This window comes from Myotis daubentonii, chromosome X (assembly GCF_963259705.1).
Source record: "Myotis daubentonii chromosome X, mMyoDau2.1, whole genome shotgun sequence".
NCBI lineage: Eukaryota > Metazoa > Chordata > Mammalia > Chiroptera > Vespertilionidae > Myotis > Myotis daubentonii.
In genome coordinates, this window is record NC_081861.1 from 12,407,388 (window position 1) to 12,430,123 (window position 22,736).

At 41.5% G+C, this 22,736-nt stretch overlaps 1 protein-coding gene across 2 annotated transcripts in view; it reads left to right on the forward strand.

Moving 5' to 3' along the window:
- Nucleotides 1-4,391, forward strand: part of GABRA3 (gamma-aminobutyric acid type A receptor subunit alpha3) — a 227,971-nt gene extending 223,580 nt beyond the window's left edge. The window contains exon 10 of one of the 2 annotated variants that reach the window (XM_059678914.1): nt 3,885-4,391. In XM_059678914.1, coding sequence (XP_059534897.1) covers nt 3,885-4,220 — 336 coding nt within the window. In that variant the 3' untranslated portion in view covers nt 4,221-4,391. The remainder of the gene's footprint in view (nt 1-3,884) is intronic. The other variant, XM_059678915.1, reaches the window with a different exon arrangement.
- The last annotated feature ends 18,345 nt before the right edge of the window (nt 4,392-22,736 follow it).

The window sequence follows — 22,736 nt, forward strand, 5'->3', positions numbered from 1 at the left end:
CCATGAATCTCCAAGCTCCCTTCCACTGGGAATCACCATTCTACTTTCTATCTCTATGAATCTGACTACTCTTGTGTACTCTCATGTAGATGGAATAATACAGTATTTGTCTTTTTGTGACCGGCTTATTTTATTTAGCATAATGTCCTCAAGGTTTATTTATATTGAAGTATGTGTTAGTATTTCCTTTCTTTTTAAGGATGAATACTATTCCACTGCATCTTTATACCATGTTTTATTTATTCTTTTATGGACCATGGCTTTCTTCTACATTTTGGCTATTGGGAATTATGCTACTATGAATATGTAAGTGCAAATATCTCTTTGAGACCTTACTTTCAATTTGAGGAGATATATACCCAGAAGTAGAATTGATGAGTCATATTTCAATTCTATTTTTAAATTTTTGTGGAACCAACATACAATTTTCCATAGAAGCTATACCATTTTACATTCCTAAAATTGTACAAGGTTTCCAATTTCTCTACATCCTTGCCAATACTTATTTTCTGGTTTTGTTGTTGTTGTTGATAGTAGGTGTACTAATGGGTGTGAGGTGGGTTTTTATTTGTCTTTCCCTATGATTAGTGCACTGTGTTGAACATCTTTTCATGTGGTTGCTGGCCATTTGTATTTCTTCTTTGGATTAATCTCTATTTAAGTACTTTTCTCATTGAAAAATGTGTTGTTCGTTTTTTTGTCATTGCTCTGATTTGTATTTGAGTTCAAGTTACCACAGTTTGCCCCACTTCTGAAAACTGGGCTTTAGGAATAATGGATGATTGTTAGGAAGTTGGCATAGAGGCACTGAATCATATATGCATATGTTCTATAACCCTAGCTGGGTGTCAAGTACATTCAGGGCTAGAACTAATCCTCTAAATGGTACTTCTGAAAACAATAGATAGGAGTGCCATTTGAGGAAAACTCAAGTTGGACATGCATCAGTTCATAAAAGTTTTCATTGTCTCATCCCAAAACCCAGATGAGGTAGCTTTCTAGAAGGAAAGGCATTCTTGTCCTAGGGTCAGACTGCTTGAGGGACCTTGGAGAAGTCAGTTTCAGTTTTGTCGTATATGAATTATGGAACTGTAGAGATACACTCTCTGTAGAGTATAGTACATCAAGAATCTTGAGTGGAGGGGGTGTCATTTTTTTCATTCAGTAATCATCTATTGCATGCCTAAGAACCAGGCACTTGGCTAGGGAGGTAGGAATAGAATTGCAACTCGGTCAAAGGTAAGCCAGTCTAGTTTGTATTTATCAAATTCCAGAGCATAGTGAAGTATTAGAAAACTAGATGCAGAAATATTAACCAATAATCTCTGATTCCGGCTCCTGCATTAGTGACACCACAACTTTTGCTTTGATTTTCTTCTTTGACGATTTAAGTAAAAATTATGTGGGCTTATTAAAATGTGCCATGTTGGAAAGGGCAAGGGAAATTAAAATATATTTTCTTTTATTACTTAAAAATATGCAGTTGAATCAAATGCTGCTTCTCCCCACCTGTAGAATACAAAGTATATATGAAGCTAAAGAAAGTGTTTGCTGTCCAGAATGATTGTTTTTGGAGACTTTGTCTTAACCAGCTTATAAGATGACTAAATAAAATAATGTGTGAAAGCTTCCAGCAAAGTCAGGGTAGTAGGTTGTTTTTTTCTTTTGTGTGTGTGTGTGTGTGTGTGTGTGTGTGTGTGTGTGTTTACCCTTGAGAAAAAGAGATTGATAACTGAATTAATAAGTAAGCAGTCAAACAGTAAAGTGTTCTTTTATCTAACAGCTAGGGCATTTAGCAGCAGGCCTCTATTCACACAATAAATTTGCTAATTATAAATGAGTCCCATGTAGTATTTAAAGCATTTATAAGACCTTTAGAAGCCTTAAAGTTCCTCCCCACTTCTACTTGTAGCAAAGTGACTGTAATCCTCAAAGAGAAAGACCAGTATTGCTTTGTAAACGTCCTATTAGTCAGATTATTCATTTACTTAAACCAACACCCTCTCCCTGATTGAAAACCCTAAAGCTAGCACCAGCAAGCACAACAGGAGGACATGACATCCAATGCTTTTGCTGTGCACACTGTAATTCAGCTACAGCAGACTCCTTGTCACCCTTCAAACAAACAGTCCCTTTGGCCTGTGAACTGGCCTGCAGCATCGCTATATGATGAGCTCCTGCTCTTTTTTTTGTAACCAAGCTTATAAACTTAATTGCTTTCTCTGAGCCACCATTTCCAACATTTGTAAGTACCTTGCCCCTCTCTCTACTGAATTTCTATCATACTCTGCTCATATCTATTAGAGGTCTGATCACATTATATGGTGGCGATGTGATCAGAAGGCTATCTCTCCCACTGGACTGTGAACTTCTGGAAAACAGGGACTAAAACTGACTCATATTTTAACTTTCCCACCTGTCCATAAATACCTAGCATAATTTTTGGCCCAGTAAATATTTGGCAGAAGTTATTAGGATCAGGAAGGTAAATGACAGTGTGGTCTACAGGGAAAAAGGAATCAAAATGATGGGGACTCTTATGTAAAGAAGAAAAGAGAAGAGATTGTGGGAGAATGGGGTCAATAAGAGATGGAGGAAGTAGAGAAACCTAGGAAGGAAAACACATAGGAAGTAGAGGAGTGAAGAGGTTGCAAAGTAACACTGAGAAAGGGAACAATGTAAGGTGTGTGAAATTAGGGCAATAAAATGCCCTACTCTTGGGCATTTCTGAAGCTCATCTATCCCCACTTGTCCCTAGAAACAAAGAGGGATGGAAGGCAGAAAAAGCCAGAGTGGGGAGTGAGGCTGAAAACACTACAGACTATGAACTTGGCCACTAACTTTGGGCTAAGTCTGGGACTTGCCTGCTCCCTTGGCCTCCCATTCTTCAGCCTCTCTCTTCCAACCCAGGCCTGACCTTTGTCTCTTCTCTTTTCTACACAGAGGGTCCATATATACCCAAATTATATATGTGAGAATAAATTGGCACATGTGTGCATACTTGTTTCCCATTGAATATTTTTAATCTGGAAAAAAATCCAAAGAAGAGTGTTATAGCAAACCCCTAGCTGTCCTTGCCTTTGCTGTGTCAGAGGGGAGCATTTGCATAGCTTCCTGGGAGGCTGTGGCTCTGGCCTGCAGCCTTGCAAGAGTGGAAAACTCTGGTGTGCCCCCTAGTTTGCTGAACACATTTACAATGTATGAAGGTTGAGATACTGTTGTAATGATAGATGTAAACATACCATAGTATTTATTGTATCTTTAAGGCAAAGTTACTTTCAGACTCACCAGCTCTCTTCCCCACAGGAGATGTGCCACTGATAACTGAAGCCTTTTGGAGTTATTTCTTGGGTAACTAAAAAGTGTCTTGTGCCTATAGAAAGCAGCATGGAGGAGCCCTGGATAAAAGTCAGGAGCCCAAGTGGCTATTGTAGGCTCTGCCACTCAGTCTGAGGCTTTTTCTCATCTGTCAAATAGGAGTAATCTCACCCACCTACCTCATTAGGGTTACCATAAGGATAAAATCACATGATTATATAGGACCCTACATGTGACCAACATTTTACAGTTGTCAAGTGATTTCTACCACCATTCTGTCATCTGATTCTCTCAACAACCCTGCCAAATATTTTGATCATCATTTTACAGATGAAGAAACTAAAGCTCAAAGAGGAGGAGTTACTTGGCCAAAACCACATAGCTAGTAAACCAGATGATACAAGTTTTTAGACATACACATGTCTACTCAGTGTTATTGGCTTTAGGCCCCCTGTGCCTTAACTTCCCTCAGGGTTCCTCCTTTCTACAGCTTCTGAAGGTGCTCAATGTAAATAACTAATTAGATTTTTTGTTCCCCCTTTTCCCCTACATTTTCTGGCCCCTAGAAGAAAACACCAGCAGCTCCGACAAAGAAAACAGGCACCACCTTCAACATCGTGGGGACCACCTATCCCATCAATCTGGCTAAGGACACTGAGTTCTCCACCATCTCCCAGGGTGCTGCTCCCAGTGCCCCCTCAACACCAACTACCATTGCTTCACCGAAGACCACCTACGTGCCGGACATCCCAACTGAAACCAAGACCTACAATAGTGTCAGCAAGGTTGACAAAATTTCCCGCATCGTCTTTCCTGTGCTCTTTGCCATTTTCAATCTGGTCTATTGGGCCACATATGTCAACCGGGAGTCAGCTATTAAGGGCATGATTCGCAAACAGTAGATAGTGGCAGCACAGCAACCAGAGTACAGTATACCCTAGGAAGCATCCAAGCACCTAAACCCTGGGGCTCCCCTTCATGTGTTTCAGGATTCTTCTTGTTAACCCTCTACCAAGCTATTACTCTCAATTCATATTTATGAACCTCAATGAAGAAAAAAAGCAACAGAAAAATTACTTGTTCCTCTAACATTGCTGAGTGTACCCTCATCAGAGCCAAACACTGCCATTTGTCCAGTTGCTCATCTTAGTCTGCCAGTCTTCCCCAGTTGAGGTAACTGCATATATTTTATTGCACTCTGCCCAGTGCAAAAAGTACAGGAGGGTCTATTACTTGTAGTGGGAGCCTTGGCTGTTTGAGAGGTCCAAACCAAGGAGGATTGTTAACTGGCCCAGATCAGATAATTCTGACTCAGTAGGGATCCATGCAGGGCTATTTCATTGGTCCTGCCTGCCACCTTCCCTGCCTACAGCAGGGCCCACTAAGTGTAAGTATTAATAGCAAAGGCAGGTGCTAGTGCTATCCTCTAACATGGCCCTCAGCCCCTTTATTGGCTTGGAGGTTAATGGGAATAGTTGAGACTCACCACTGATTATCATGTATGGTCAAAACTGATAGAATAAACTGGGCCAGCCTGACACCAAGGTGACTGGTTCCTTGACATGTCCAGCTCCACAGAAAAATAGTAACATTTTTGGTACATATCTCCTCCAGCAAAAGCCCTCTTCTCTCAAGCCTTCAACCCTTGTAGCCAGCTGACCACTGCTTAGTTTAGATTCATTGCCACCTGCAAACTCTTTAAGAAAAGGATCAAATATTTTTTTTAAATTTACACTAAAAAGGTATGAATAGAAACAAAAAAGATCTATATCAAATGCCTACACAATAATTTTAAAAGGATTAGAGTGATAGAAAAGTCACTTCCCTGCTAAGGTACCTAGTCAAGTAATGGATGGGACAACAGATATGGGCTGGGTGGTAGTTAAGGCTTAAATTCTTGCTCAAAAAGACAGGGAACTGGCAGACAAAAATAAAATTCTTCCTACCACACTCTCCACATTCCATACCTTAGTCCAGGCCCAATATCTTTGCTCCCATGTGTCAGGGAATTCTGGTCCTCTGTTAATGCTGATTCTAAGGAGCAGTAAATCAGAGTCTAGTTGATTTTTGAGTCAACTAAATAATTAACTTTATTACCAGTTTAATAATATATTACTTAGGTGCCATCTGATATAATTTGTTCTTAATGTGAGTAAAAGAGACAGTTATAATATTTTTACAAGGTAGATAAACTAAATCTTTGATGTTGGAGTGACTTTCCTAGGCTCTTTACAAGTGTCTGTAATAAAGAATCATCATATTTCTCTTTCCAAAGGCCAAAGTGAAGATAGAATTGAGAACGGAAGTCCATTTTAATCTCAGGATCAGCACAATATCAATAGGCTTGGTGGGTCCTGAATGCAGGTTGCTTGGACACAAAATGATTTTTAGAAAGTCACAATATGTTACCCAAGGAGACCAATTCTAATGGTAATGGCTCAAGGGAATGAGATTAAGGTGACAGAATATTCATCCAGAATATCCTAGAAGCCCAAAGTAAAGCCACAGATGGTACCAAAAAACAAATTCTTCCTGTCTACCCCTGAACAAAGCTCCTAGGGCTCTATCATTAGCTGCTGGTTGAATTTTCATCCATCCTTTCCCTCTACACCTTGCTTTTTTGCCATTGCCGGAATAATGCATGCCAGTCCCATTATTCCTAAGACTGTGTCTGTAGATAAATTTATGACTAGAAGAGTGTAGTGCTGTGGATATGTGGGGATGGGGGGTGGGAGTGGGGTTGTTAATGATCATCTTATGGAATTAGAATGGAAGCCTGACATTTGCCTCTGTAGAAATTGTGTTTCCAAATGCTTTGATGCAATGTTTAGTGGCTGTTTATTAAACTCTTTCTGAATTGTACTTGGGCTGAAGAACTTTTTTAAATCACTCTTTGCCTAACATAGGTAGTACTCTGCTCTTGGTTTTCACCCCAACTCTCATGCCACCCTTATTTTCCACTTTTTCACACCACTGGACTATGCTAGAAAAAAAAATGTTTACCCAGAGCAAGACACCTATTATAGTGGTCAAAAATGTTACCCAGGTGAAAACATAGCTTGATTAACTCAGGGGTCTTATTATCTAACTAGAGTCCCGGTGCACAAAAATTTGTGCACTCAGGGGGACGGGGGGGGGGGTCCCTCAGCCTTGCCTGTGCCCTCTCGCAGTCTGGGACCCCTCGGGAGATAACGACCTGCTGGCTTATGCCTGCTCCCAGGTGGCAGAGGGCAGGCCCAATCCCTAGGTGCAGCCCCTGGTCAGCTCAGAGCAGGGCCAATTGGGGAGTTGGGGCACCGCCCCCTGTCATGCACAGAGCAGGGCGGATTGGGAGGTTGCGATGCCACCCTCAGTCACGCTCAGGGTAGGGCCGATTGGTGGGTTGGGGCACCGCCCCCTGTCACACTCAAGGCAGGGTCGATGGGGAGGTTGCGGCGCCACCCCCTGTCACACACAGAGCAGGGCCAATCAGGGGGTTGGGGCACTGCCCCCTGTCACGCACAGAGCAGGGCCCATCAGGGGGTTGAGGAGCTCCCCCCTTTCACTCAGAGTAGGGCCGATAGGGAAGTTGGGGCAACACCCCCTGTCACACACAGAGCAGGGCGGATCAGGGGGTTGGGGCACCTCCCTCTATCACCCACAGAGCAGGGCCAATCAGGGGGTTGGGACGCCACCACTCTCACACTCAGGGCAGGGCCGATGGGGAGGTTATGGCTCTACCCTGTCACACACAGAGCAGGGCCTGTGGTGGGGGGGGGGGGAGGTTGGGGCGCCGCACCCTGTCACACACAGAGCCGCAGGGCGATCAGAGGTTGGGGAGCTCCCCCGTATCAGGCACAGAGCAGGGCTGATCAGGAGGTTGGGGCGCCTTCCCCTGTCACGAACAGAGCAGGGAGGATAGGGAGGTTGTGGCCCTACCCCCTGTCACACACAGAGCCACAGGGCGATCAGGGGGTTTGGGCGCTGCCCCCTGTTATGCTGATCCTGGTGCCGGGAGGCCTCTCGGCTCCGCTGATCCTGGTGCTGGGAGGCATACTACCCTTTTACTATATAGGATAGAGGCCTGGTGCATGGGTGGGACTGGCTGGTTAGCCCTGAAGGGTGTCCTGGATCAGGGTGGGGGTCCCCACTGCAGTGCCTGGCCATCCTGGATGAGGGGATGATGGCTGTTTGCAGCTGGTCACACACCATTCAGGGTGGGGATCCCCACTGGGGTGCCTGGCCAGTCTGGGTGAGGGGCTGAGGGCTGTTTTCAGGCTGGCGGGTGACGGAAGCTCCCAACCACTCCTTTTTTTCTTTTCTTTTTTTTAAATTCTGGACCAGCTTTAGCTCTGAGGCTCCAGCTCTTAGGCCTCCGCTGCTGAAAGTAGGTAATCGAAACAATGTATAACTCCAGCTCTGATTCCAGCTCTGAGATCCCAGCCAGCTGAAAGCTGGTTTCTGGGTTTTTTTTTTTTTTTTTTTTAGCTTCTATATTTGTTAAAATGTTTCAAACTGCAGGCTCAGAGGCCTGCAAGGCAGGCGGGGAATGTTGGTTTTCTCCATCACTGAAGCAAGCAAGCCTCATGTTAGTTTCAAGCTGCCTGGCTGCCAGCTGCCATCTTGGCTGACAGTTAATTTGCATATCTCCCTGGTTAGCCAATGGGAAGGGTAGTGGCCGTACGCCAATTACCATGTTTCTCTTTTATTAGATTAGATATGACAGAGAGTAAAACACCTGTATTGCTTCCTCAGCAAAACTCACCCACTCCCAGAAAATAAAGTCATTTTTACGGCAATTCTAAATGCTTTATTTTTCTTGATTATTATTTCCTTTAGGAAATAGTTCCCTTAGGCAGAGAGAGTGTCTGGTTAGTTGGTCCATGTGTTGGGAAATATATATGACCCTTATTTATTACAGATTTGGGAAAAATCTGGTGAATAATCTCATGAGATCTGCTTGAGGAAATCGCCTGAATCCTAAGGGATGGGGAAAGTCTCCTTGGCAGAGCATTTCAAATCCTATAAAAGGATTTCTTGTCCGAAATAACATCAGGGACTTGGGCAACCTGACCCTTGATGCATGTTTCAGCTCTATGGTCAACTTATGGATGTCCTACTACTGCAGGCATTCCACAGTCCCTGTCCAGTTCCACTGTACCCCCAGAACAACCATGTGAGGCCCACATGGATGCCTCCATAGGAAAATTTCCTGATACCAAAAGTATACTCAGCCATGCAGAAGAATCAGTGACCTGGAAGATAGGACATTTGAGATTATCCAGTCAGAGGAACAAAAAGAAAAAAAAAAAGAATGAAAAAAAGTGTAGGAAGCCTATGGGACTTATGGAACACAATAAAAAGAATAGCATGAGAATTCCAAAAGAGAAGAAACAGAAATGAACAGGAAGTATACCCAGGATAGGACAAAAGTAAGTATACAGTTGTAGTATGCAAAACTCACAAGACTTGATTCTTGTATCATTATTTATTTCTTACTAGAGGCCCAGTGCATGAAATTTGTTCATTGGGTGGGGGGTGTCCTTCAGCCTAGCCTGCACCCTCTCTAATCTCAGACCCTTCAGGGGATGTCGGACTGTGGGATTGGGCCTAAACTGGCAGTCGGACATCCCTCTCACAATCTGCTGGCTCCTAATAGCTCACCTGCCTGCCTGCCTGATTGCCCCTTACCACTTCTGCCTGCCAGCCTGATCTCCCCCTAACCACTCCCCTGCCGGCCTGATTGACGCCTAACTGCTCCCCTGGCAGCCTGATGGCCCCCAACTGCCCTCCCCTGCTGGCCTGATCACCCCCAAGGCTTTTATTACTATAGATATGACCCTTCACAGAAAATTTCACTAACCCTGCTTTACAATAAGGGCTTGACAATTGAATCATTGGGGCCAGACGACAAGATTTCCTTTCTTTGAATAGTGGAGGGAATAATTATCTTGTCTTTAAGTTGCCCTGAACATCGAATGAGATAATGACTTTGAAAAGTATAAAAGCACCATATAAAGACAACTGTCTTTTTCATGTACTGAAAAGACAATAAAGTGGTAAAATGAAAAACACTATTTCTATGCTCCCCCTTCCTACCTTTACAGCCTTTATTTAAACTTTGAAATTTATGAAAATTTCACTCCTATTTTCATTTCTTTACATTCAATATTATTTTGTATTAGTTTCAGGTTTTATATTAATTACAGAATAGTGGTTAGACAATCACGTACTTTACAAAGTGTTCCCCGATAGTTCCAGTACCCACCTGGCATCATACTGTCATTACAATGCTGTTGACTATATTCCCTATTTAAGTGACAATAGATTTGGTTCTCAACCTGTGGGTTGCGACCCCTTTGGGGGTCGAACGACCCTTTCACAAGGGTCGCCTAAGACCATCCTGCATATCAGATATTTACATTATGATTCATAACAGTAGCAAAACTAGTTATGAAGTAGTAACGAAAATAATTTTATGGTTGGGAGTCACACCATGAGGAACTGTATTTAAAGGGCCAGAAGGTTGAAAACCACTGGTACAGGTTCCTTCCAATCTTTCTTTTGTGTTGCTTGCCCTTCCTTTTCTTTCTCACGTCTTCACTCATTTTCTTTATACAGTATTTCAATTGGCCCTCAAAGCTCAGTGAAGGCACTGGGACACGCTTAATCCATTTTACAGACCAGGAAACTGAGGCCAATTCCAGTTGGCTGTGGAACTGGACTCAGCGTGCAGGGAGCCCTCACAACTGTGCTTTCCACCTTTCCTAAGGGACAGCCATGGGGCAAACAGAAGAAACCTACCTGTGAGGCTTCTGAGACTCATTCTAAAGCACCTCTTCATCGTGGATGCTCCGCATTCTTTCTTCTCCCCCACCCCCATTCTTTACTGCCCCCCTCTTCTGGGGAGCAGGTGGTAGGCTTCACACTGACCGTGCAGGGGCGCACTGCCCTGGGGTGGGGCTGAGTGGGAACTGGGGCGGGGTGGGTGTGGGCTTGCTTTGGGGCCAAGGCAGGAGCAGGAGTCATGGCCCCTCAAGTGTGCAGACTGTGGCAAGGCCCAGATAGCGCCAGGAGCTTTGCTGAACCGCCACAGTGGGGTACCCGGCAGTGCAGCGCCCCTCCACTGGGGTGGCAGCGCCCCTCAAACCCCCCTCAGGGCTGCAGGTCCGCGCTCCTCCACCCAGGCATCCTTACACACCAGCAGTCATCACCTCTTGTTTCCTGCCTGGCCGACCCGCGTCTTGGGGCCACTGCAGAACCTCGCTCTCTGCAGGTGAGGCAGATCCCTGCTCTCTGGCCCCCTGCCCCAGTCCGAGCCCCTTCGGGTGCACTCCGCCTCTGCACTGCTCTGGCCCCTTGAGCCGCTGGCCTCCTGGCTGGCCACTTTGCTGAAGCTTCCTCTTCCTTCAGGTGCTCTCCTCAGACCCCGGGGAGCTTGGGTCCAGCCTCCTGCCCCTCTGTGGCTCCCTGCAGCCCCAACACCAGTTGGCTCTCCCTGGCTGCCTGCCTATCAGGACGCTGCTGGGGCACCCTGCTGCAGGCAGCACAGTCCTGGGGGTGGGGGTGGGGGGAGCAGCTCCAGTAAAGTTTAAAAAACCCCAGGTCAGTGTTGGGATTCAGCTGTGGGCCCCATGGGGCTTCTGCCTGCGTAGGACAACATCGCTCACCATGCAGAGTCCAGCACCAAGGCCCCACAGCCCCACCCACCATTTTAACCAGTCGTGATGTGACTCCATATTGGATAATTAGCATATTTCACTGATATATATATAGTTTTATTTTCCATATGAAGAACTATAAACCTACTTTTGTCCCACCATGCATAAAGCAATAATGGCTGAAAACTTCCCAAACCTGGGGAAACAGACATCCAGATACAAAAGGCCCAAATAGGTTGAACTTAAATAGGGCTACACTGAGAAAAATTATACTTAATTTGTCCAAAGTCAAAGACAGAATTTTTAAAGTATATTTTTATTGATTTCAGAGAGGAAGGAAAGAGGGAAAGAGAGATAGAAACATCAATGATGAGGGAGAATCATTGATCAGCTACTTCCTGCATAACCACCACTGTAGATCAAGCCTAAAACCCAGGCATGTATGCTGACCGGGAATCGAACTGTGACCTCCTGGTTCATAGGTTGGTGCTCAACCACTGAGCAACACTGACTGGACAAAAGACAATTTTAGAAGCAGCAAGAGAAAAGTTGCATACAAGGAAACTGCTATAAAAATACAGGCAGATTTCTCAACAGAAACTTTTCAGTCTAGAAAAAAAGGGGGATGACATATTCAAATATCAAAAGAAAAAACTGGCAACCAAAATAACTATACCTGCTTAAGCTTGCTCTTCCAATAAAAAGGAGAGATAAGCCTTCCCCTCCTTGCGGAGGGGGGGGGGGAAGCCCACAAAAGCTGAGGGAATTCATCACCACTAGATCTGATCTACAAGAAATGCTACAGGGAGTTTTTAGAGTGGTGATAAAAAAAATGCTAATTATTAATGCTATAAAAACATAAGAAGGCAGTGCAAAACTCACTGTTAGTGGTAAATATATGGCCAAAGTTAGAATCTGTAATATAGTAATGGTGGGGCATAATTCACTTACAACTCTAGTTTAAAAGTGAAAAAAACAAAAGTAGCAAAGATAATTGTAACTACAATAATTGGTTATTAGTTACACAATATAAGAAATGTGTAAATTGTTACATCAATAACCTAAAATGTGAGAGGAAAGAAAAGTAAAAGTGTAAAGCTCAGAAATTCTATTGACATTAAGTTGTTATTAGTTTAAAATAGTCCATTATAACTTTAAGATATTTTGTGTAAGTCTATGGTAACCACAAGGGCAATATCTGTAGTAATTACACAAAAGAGCATGATAAAGAAATCAAAGCATACTGCAAGACATAAAAAACACAAAAAAGGATAAGAAACAAGGAACAATGGGTCTGCAAAACAACCAGAAAACAATAAACAAAATGGCAATAGTAAGGCCCTACATATCAATAATTGCTGTAAACATAAATGGATTGAGTTATACAATTAAAAAAACAGAATACTGAATGGATTAACAAATGTAGGTCAATAATATGCTGCCTACAAGAGCCTCACTTTAGCCTTAATGACACACATAGATTGAGAGTGAAGAAATGACAAAGATATTTTAAGCAAATGATAACCAAAGAAAGGGCAGAATAGCTATACTCACATCAGACAAAATAGAATTTAAAAATGGTAAAAAGAGACAAGGTCATTATGCAATGAAAAAGGGCTCAATCCATCAAGATTTAATAACTATAAATATCTGTGTGGCCAACCTCAGAGCACCTAAATATATAAAACAAATACTAACAGAGCTAAAAGGAGAATTAATCAACAATACAATAATAGTTGGAGATTTTAATGCCCAACTCTCAATAATTGATAAATCATCCAAAGAGAGAGTCAACAGGAAAACAGCAAATTTGAACATGATAGAACAAATGGATCTAATAGATATACAGAGAAAATTCTAACAACAGCAGAATGCACATTGTTCTAAAGTACAGATGGAACATTTTCTAAGATAAAATATATGTAGGCCACAAAACAAGTCTTAGTAAATTAAAAATGATTTAAATCAAACCAAGTGTCTTCTTTGACCACAATGGTATGAAAATAGAGTCAGTAATAAGAGAAAAACTGGAAATTTTACAAATACATAGAAATTAAACAGCACTCTACTGAACAACCAGTTGATCAAAGAAGAAATTAAAGTCCCTTGAGACAAATGTAATGAAAACAGAACATATCAGAACTTATGGGATGCAGCAAAAGAAACTCAAAGAGGAATGTTCGTATCAATAAATGCCTATATTAAGAAGCAAGAAATATCCCAAATATTTACAAGCTAACTCTACACCTTAAAGAACTAGAAAAAGAACAAACTGAACCCAAAGTTAGAAGACAGAAGGAAATAATAAAGATTAGAGCAGAAATCAATGAATCAGGGAACAGAAAAATAATAGAAAAGATGAACTAAACCAAGAACTTCTTTAAAAAATATGCAAAATTGAGAAACCTTTGGCTAGACTAAGCAAGAAAAAGCAAACAAACAAACACAGAGAACCCAAATCAACAAAATTATAAGCTACTATGAACAACTATAAACCAAAACACTGGGAAAATCCATAGACATACAAACTACCAAGATCAAATCAGGAGAAATAGAAAGTCTGAATAGACCAATCACTAATAAGGAAATTGAATCAGTAATCAAAAGTTTCCCAATGAAGCAAAGCCCATGACCAGATGGGTTCACTTTTACCAAACATTTAAAAATTAACATCAATTCTCAAACTCTTCCAAAAATTGAAGAGGAGGGAACATTCTCAAACTTATTTTATGAGACCAGTATTTACACTGCTATGAAAGCCAGAGAAGGATAATACAAGCAAAGAAAACTATATACCAACATCCGTGATGAATATAGATGCAAAAAATTCTCAATAAAATACTAGTAAACCTAATTCAGCAGCATAGTAAAAAGATCATTCATCATGACCAAGTGAGATTTATACCTGGTATATAAGGATTTTTCAACATGCATGAATCAATCAATATGATAAATACATTAAGAGAATGAAAGAAAAAAAATATATGATCATCTCAACATGCAGAAGAAAGCATTTGACAAAATTCAACATCCATTCATGATTTTTTAAAAAAACCTCTTAACAAATTAGGTAAAGAAGGTGCACACCTCAACATAATAAATCCCATAATTGACATCATACTAAATGGAAAAAGGTTTATAACTTTTCCTCTAAGTTTAGAAAAAGGACAAGGGTGCTCATGCTCACCACTCCTATTCAACATACTACTGGAAGTCCTTGCCAGAACAATCAAAAAAGAAATAAAAGTAAAGGATATCAGAATTGAAAAGAAAGAAGTAAAATTTTCTCTATTTGCAGATTATATATATAAAACTAGAGGCCCGGTGCATGAAATGTGTGCACTTGGGGGGAGGGGTGTCCCTCAGCCTGGCCTGTGCCCTCTCACAGTGCAGGAGCACTGCGATCAATTGCTCCAAAGAGGTAGGCCCTGCCCACCTATCCGGGGCTCCTGAAAGGATTGCCCCAAAGAGGTAGGCCGGAGCTGGGGGTCCCAGGTCTGTGGCAGGTGCGGCCATCTTGTGATGGCATGAGGGCATCATGGTGTGATGGCGTGAAGACCACCTAAGCTTTTATTAGTAAGATTATTTCATCTGCAAATAACTGTTAGATCTAATCAATGAAGTAAATAAGTTGCAGAATACAAAATTATCAGGCAAAAACCAGTAGTGATTTTATTTATTTATTTATTTTGTTTTATTTATTTTATATTTTATTATTTTATTTATTTTATTTTATTTTATTATTTTATTTTATTTATTTTATTTTACTTTAATCCTCACTTGAGGATATGCTCATTAATTCCAGAGAGAGGGGAAGAAAGAGAGAAACATAAATATAAGAGAGAAGATTGATTGGTTGCCTTCCATACATGCCCTGAACAAAGATGGAAACCACAACTTAGGTATGTACCCTAACCGGGAATCGAACCCTCAACCTTACAGTATATAGGACAATGCTCCAAAAAGTTGAAAGCCACGTCAGCCAGGGCACCAGTAAGAGTTTTTATACACTAACAATGAATTATCTGAAAAAGAAATTAAAATAGTCCTAACCAGTTTGGCTCAGTGGACAGAGAGTCAGCCTGCAGACTGAAGGGTCCCAGGTTTGATTCTGATCAAGGGCATGTACCTTGGTTGCGGGCACATCCCCAGTGTGGGGTGTGCAGGAGGCAGCTGATCGATGTTTCTCTCTCATTGATGTTTTCTAACTCTCTATCCCTCTCCCTTCCTTTCTGAAAAAAATCAATAAAATATATATTTTTTAAAAGTAATTAAAATAGTGATACCATTTACAATATCATCAAAAGAATAAGATATTTAGGAATAAACTTAACAAAGGAGGCCAAAGATCACTATTCTGAAAAACCACAAGACACTGATAAAAGAAAATGAAGACATAAATAAATGAAATGGTATCCTGCATTCGTGTGTTGAAAGAATATTGTTAAAATATCAAGACTAGGTCCCTGGGAGTTAACAGGATCTGGCCTATAGAGGGGCTTTCAGTCCCAACAACAACAACAACAAACAAAATCACAGACATTCCAGAAAACTGGGATCTTAAGCCAGCCAAAGGAATGACATTTCAATTTTTCATTTTTATTTTTTTATTATTATTTTGTTAGCTTTTTTTTCCCTTTTTTCTTTGTTTTCCCTTTTTTTGTTTGTTGCTTTTTTTTTTGCTTTTTTCTTTGTTCTCCTTTTTTTGTTTGTTCCTTTATTTCCTACTTCTTTTCACATTATTTTTCAACCACATGTGCAGCAGACACATGAGCGGCATGCTTTTGTCCAGGGAGCATCAGCCCCGTGAGCAGCCTGCCTCGAGCCTAAGAGCAGCAGCTTCATGTGGCCTGCCCCTGTCCAAGGAGCATCAGCTGTGTGAGTGACCTGCTTCCCCGTCCGAGGAACAGCAACCACGCGAGCACTCTGACCTGTCGGAGGAGCAACAGCCACACGAGCAGCCTGCCCCCATCCGAGGAGCAGCAGCTGCACACAACCCACACCCTGCACTAGTCCGAGGAGCAGCAGCTGCACAAGCATCTTGCCCTCGTCCAAGCAGCAGCAGCCGCACAGGCAGCCTGCCAAATACGAGGAACAGCAGCTGTGTGAGCAGCCTGCCCCCCTCCAAGGAGCAGCAGTTCTGTGAGCAGCCCATCCCCATTCGAGGAGCAGCAGCAGCCCACCCCGGTCTGAGGGGCAGCAGCCACACGAGCAGACCACCCATGTCCGAGGAGCAGCAGCCCTGCACAGCATGCACCAATCCGAGGAGCAGAGCCACAACAGCCTGCACCTGCCCAACGAGCAGCAGCCAGGTGAGTGGCACATTCCCGTCTGAGGAGGAGCGGCCACTCATGCAGCTCACTCCCGTCCAAAGAGCAGCAGCCTTGCAAGCAGTCCACCCCCATCTGAGGAGCAGCAGACTTGCAATCAACCTGTCCAAGTCCAAGGAGAAGTAGCACCACAAGCAGCCCACCACATCAGAGGAACAACAGCAGCGTGCAGCCAGCCAAATTGAAGGATCAGCAGCCATGTGAGCAGTCCGCCCCAGTTCAAGGAGTAGCAGTTGCGTGGGTAGCCCTCCCCCATCTAAGGAACAGCAGCCTCATGATCAGCACACCCTCTGACTGAGGAACAGCAGCTGTGTGTGAAGCCTCCCCCCACCAGCCAGAGGAGCCACCACAGCTGTGGACAGCACCCACCAGAGGACCTGCTGCCAACTGAGGAGCAGATGCTACGACAACCACCTGAGGAGCAACCACAGCCCGAGGAGCCACTGCGACCCAAGGAGCAGCCCCTGAATGACTCAACATCTAGATCTGTTGGTGAGATCAAACATGGGTAGACAAAGAAACCCCCAAAGGAAAGAAAAGGAGGACTCGCCAGAAAGGCAGCTAAGTGAAACAGAGGCATGCAGCATGAGAGAAAAAGAATTCAGACTAAGGGTCCTAGAATGCATAAACAAGATGGAGAAAAAAAACAACTTACGCAAGAAGCAAGAAGAAACAGATGAAAAAATCAACAATATATGTAAGAATCAAAAAGAAATGGATGAAAGAATCAATAACTTATGTAAGAACCAAGAAGAAATGAAGAGTGATCTAGCTGCAATAAAAAACACCATTGAAAGTTTCAACAATAGACTAGGAGAAGTGGAGGACCGCATTAGTGAATTAGAAGACAGGGAAGCAAAACACACCCAAACTGAACTGCAATTGGAGAAAAAAATGAAAAGACAGGAGGAGAGCCAAAGGGAGCTATGGGACAACATGAAACGAAACAACATATGAATAATAGGGGTGCCAGAACAACAGAAAGAGGAACAAGGGTTAGAAAACCTATTGGAAGAAATGATATCAGAAAACTTCCCTGAGGTGGGGAAGAAAAAGTCACACAAGCACAGAGAGTCCCAAACAAGGTGAACCTGAAAAGACCCACACCAAGACAAATCATAATTACCATGGCAAATGTTCAGGACAAAGAGAGAATCTTACAGGCTGCAAGAGAGAGACAGAAAGTTACATACAAGGGATCTCACATTAGATTCTCAAATGATTTCTCAACAGAAACACATCAGGCCAGAAAAGAATGGACGGAAACTTACAAAGTGATGCAAAGCAAAGGACTGAATCCAAGAATACTCTATCCAGAAAGGCTATCATTCAAAATTGAAGGGGAAATAAGAAGATTCACAGACAAAAAAAGGTTAATGGAGTTTATCACCACAAAGCCAGCAATGCAAGAAATGCTAAAGGAACTGGTGTAAAAAGAAGAAATAAAAGGCTCAGAAAGAAAACAGGCACGAAAAATAGAAATGGCTACAAACAAGTACCTTTCAATAATAACTTTAAACATAAATGGACTGCATGCTCCAACCAAAAGACATCCAGTGGCTGAATGGATAAAAAAAACATGACCCATATATTTGCTGTCTAAAAGAGACCCACCTCAGAATAAGGGACTCACACAGACTGAAAGTGAAGGGATGGAAAAATATCTTTCAGGCAAGTAGAAATGGAAAAAAAAGCTGATGTAGCAATACTTATATTGGACAAAATAGACCTCAAAGTGAAGGCCATAACAAGAGATAAGGAAGGCCACTTCATAATACTAAAGGGATCCATACAACAAGAGGATATAAGCCTGATAAACATATATGCACCCAATGCAGGAGCACCCAAATACATGAAAAAAACTCCTGAAAGATATCAAGGGAGAGATTGACAACAATACAATCATAATAGGGGATTTTAATACACCACTGATATCACGGGATAAATCCTCTAGACAAAAAATCGACAAAGAAATAGCAATCCTAAATGATTCACTAGATCAGATGGACTTACTTGACATCTTCAGAACATTTCACCCCAAAGCCACGGAATATACGTTCTTCTCAAGTGCTCATGGGACATTTTCAAAAATAGACCATATATTGGGTCACAAAAAAGTCTCACCAAATTCAAGAAGATTGAAATCATAAAAAGCATCTTCTCAGACCACGAAGGGATAATATTAGAAATAAACTACAATAAAAACAACCCAAAATAATCAAACACTTGGAAGCTGAATAGCATGTTATTAAATATTGATTGGGTTACCAATGAGATCAAAGAAGAAATTAAAAACATCCTGGAAACTAATGACAACGAAAACACAACAATCCAAAACCTATGGGACACAATGAAAGCAGTCCTGAGAGGGAAGTTTATAGCTCTACAGGCCTATCTCAAAAAACAAGAAAAAATGGTAGTAAATCATCTAACTCTACATCTCAAAGAATTAGAAAGAGAGCAACAAGAAAACCCCAGAGCAGAAGGAAGGCGATAATAAAGATTAGAGCAGAAATAAATGACATAGAGACCAAAAAAATAATACATAATTTCAATGAAACCAAGAGCTGGTTCTTTGAAAGGATAAACAAGATTGACAAACCTCTAGCCAGACTCACCAAGAAGCAAAGAGAGAGGACCAAAATAAAATCAGAAATGAGAGAGGTGAAATAACAACAGACCTCACAGAAATACAAATCATTGTTAAAAAATACTATGGACAACTCTACTCCATCAAAATAGACAACCTGGAGGAAATGGACATATTCCTAGAAAAATACAACATTCCAAAACTCAATCAGGAAGAATCTAAAAATCTCAATAGGCCAATGACTATGGAAGAAATTGAAGCAGTCATCAAAAGCTTCCAGAAAACAAAAGCCCAGGGCCAGACGGCCTCACAGGGGAGATTTACCAAACAATCAAGGAAGAACTTAAACCTATCCTCCTCAGACTACTACAAAAAATTCAATAGGAAGGAACACTTCCAAGCTCATTCTATGAAGCCAGCATCACCCTAATACCAAAACCAGGAAATGAAAACACAATGAAAGAGAATTACAGGCCAATAACCCTCATGAACATCAATGCCAAAATCCTCAACAAAATCTTAGCAAATCGGATCCAGCAGTACATCAGAAAGATCATACACCATGACCAAGTAGGATTTATCCCAGGGATGCAAGGATGGTACAATATCCGCAAATCAATAAACGTGATACATCACATAAACAAATTGAAAGAAAAAAACACATAGTCATATCAATTTATGCAGAAAAAGCATTTGAAAAAATCCAACACCCACTTTTGATAAAAACTCTCAGCAAGGTGGGAATAGAAGGATCATACCTCAACATAATAAAAGCCATATATGACAAGCCCACAGCCAACATCATACTCAATGGACAAAAACTAACACCATTTCCCCTAATAACGGGAACAAGACAGGGATGCCCACTGTCACCACTCCTGTATGACATAGTACTGGAAGTATTAGCCATTGCAATTGGATAGGAAAAAGAAATAAAAGGCATCCAAATTGGAAAAGAAGAAGTAAAACTGTCCTTATTTGCATATGACATGATATTATACATAAAAAACCCTAAAGACTCCATCAAACAACTATTAGACTTAATAAATGAATTTGGCAATGTAGCAGGATAAAAATTAACGCCAAGAAATCTATGGCATTTCTATACACCAATAGTGAACTTTCAGAAAGATAGATTAAAAACCAATCCCATTTACCATCGCACCAAAAAAATTAAGCTACCTAGGAATAAACTTAACTAAAGAGGTAAAAGGCCTCTACTCAGAAAACTCCATGATGTTGAAAAAAGAGATAGAGGAAGACATAAACAGATGGAAGAACATACCGTGTTCATGGATTGGTAGAATCAACATCATTAAAATGTCCATACTACCCAAAGCAATCTATAAATTCAACGCACCTCCCATTAAAATACCAATGGCATATTTCACAGACCTAGAGTGAACTCTCCAAAAATTCATCTGGAATTAAAAAAGACTCCAAATAGCTGCAGTGATCCTGAGAAAGAACAAAGTAGGTGGGATCTCAATACCAGACATCAAGCTGTATTACAAAGCCACTGTTCTTAAAACTGCCTGGTACTGGCACAAGAACAGACATATAGATCAATGGAATAGAATAGAGAGCCCAGAAATCGACCCAAACCAATATGCTCAATTAATATTTGACAAAGGAGGCAAGAACATACAATGGATTCAAGATAGTCTCTTCAATAAATGGTGTTGGGAAAATTGGACAGATACATGCAGAAAAATGAAACTAGACCACCAACTTACACCATACACAAAAATAAACTCAAAATGGATAAAGGACTTAAATGTATGATGGGAAACCATAAAAATACTAGAAGAATCCAAATGCAACAAAATCTCAGACATATACCAAAGCAATTTCTTCACCAATACACCTCCTAGGGCAATGGAAACTAAACGAAAAATAAACAAATGGGATTATATCAAAATAAAAAGCTTCTGCACAGAAAATGAAACCATCAACAAAACCTCAAGAAAGCCCACTGCATGGTAGAACATATTTGCCAATGTTATCACCGATAAGGGTTTAATCTCCAACATTTATAGGGAACTCATACAACTTAACAAATTAAGATAAACGATCCAATAAAAAAAATGGGCAAAGGACCTAAATAGACACTTTTCAAAAGAGGACATTCAGAAAGCCAAGAGACATATGAAAACATGCTCAAAGTCACTAATCATCTGAGTGATGCAAATCAAAACAACAATGAGGTACCATCTCACACCTGTCAGAATGGCTATCATCAACAAATCAACAAATGACAAGTGCTGGAGAGGATGTGGAGAAAAAGTAATACTCATGCACTGTTGGTGGGAATGCAGACTTGTGCAGCTTCTATGGAAGACAGTATGGAGTTTCCTCAAAAAACTAAAAATGTGACTCCCATTTGACCCCATGATCCCACTTCTAGGAATGTACCCCATGAAACCAGAAACACCAATCAGAAAGGATATATGCACCCATATGTTCATAGCAGCACAATTCACCATAGCTAAGATCTGGAAACAGCCTAAGTGCCCATCAGTAGATGAATGGATTAGAAAACTGTGGTACATCTACACGAAATACTATGCTGCTATAAAAAAGAAGGAATTCTTACCATTTGCAACAGCATGGATGGAACTGGAGAGCATTATGCTAAGTGAAATAAGCCAGTCAATGAAGGAAAAATACCACATGATCTCACTCATTTATCAATAATAAAGACCATTATAAACTTATGAACAAAAATAGATACAGAGGCAAAGCAGCCTAGAACAGACTGTCATACTACAGCAGGAAGGCCGGGGAGGGTTGGGGGGCAGGAAGGGTGAGATAAGAGATCAACCAAAGGTTATATAAGCATAACCAATGGACATAAGACACTGGGGGGTAGGGGAGGCCAGGGGATTGTCAAGGGCGGGGGAAAAAAAGGAGACATATGTAATACTCTTTGTAATACTTTAAGCAATAAAACAATTTAAAAAATGTCAAGACTACCAAAAACCACCTATAAATTCAATGCAATCCCTATCAAGATTCTAATGGCATTTTCACAAAAGTAAAAAAAAAAAAACCCTAAAATTTATGTGGAACCACAAAAGACTCTCAATAGTCAAAGCAATCCTGAAAAGGAGAGCAAAAGAGGGAGGCATCACAGTTCCTGATTTCAAGTTATACTATAAAGCTGTATTAATCAAAGCAGTATACTAGCATAAAAACAGATAAATAGATCAATGGAACAGAAATGAAAGCCAAAAAATAAACCCAAGTATATATGGTCAAATAATATTTGACAAGGGAGCCAATAATACTCAATGAAGAAAAGTCTCTCCAATAGAGTGCTGGGAAAATTTAATATTCATATGTTAAAGTGCCGGGGTGCAACCCCAGCGGGTCCAGGGGTCCCCAAAGGTGTGGACGGAGTCGGCGAAGAAGGAATGACACGGAGACAGCGTTCAGTTGATCATCAGCCTAGCCAGGATCTCCAGCCAAGTTCTGGTCTTGATCTCCAGAGAGGCTCTGCTTAGGATCTCCAGCCAGGTTCTGTCCAGGTACTCCAGTCAGGTTCAGTGTCCAGGTTCCAGTCAGGTTCTCCTGCCAATCTCTGTAGTCAGGTTCAGTCCAGGATCCCTTGCCATGTTCTCCCGCTAGGCTCTGTCTCTAGGCTCTGAGGCCAGTCCCTCTCCAGGATCCTCCGGCATGCTCTCTCCAGCAAAGTTCTTCTGTCTCTAGGCTCCGTGTAGATTCTGTCTTCTTGATTCTGTTCTAAGTTCTGAGTCTTTCTGTCTTATGAGTTCTGTGTTCTGAGTTCTGTCTCTTTCTGTCTTGTTACAACTGTATTTATACCAGTTGATTCAATCCTATCAATCTCTATTACAA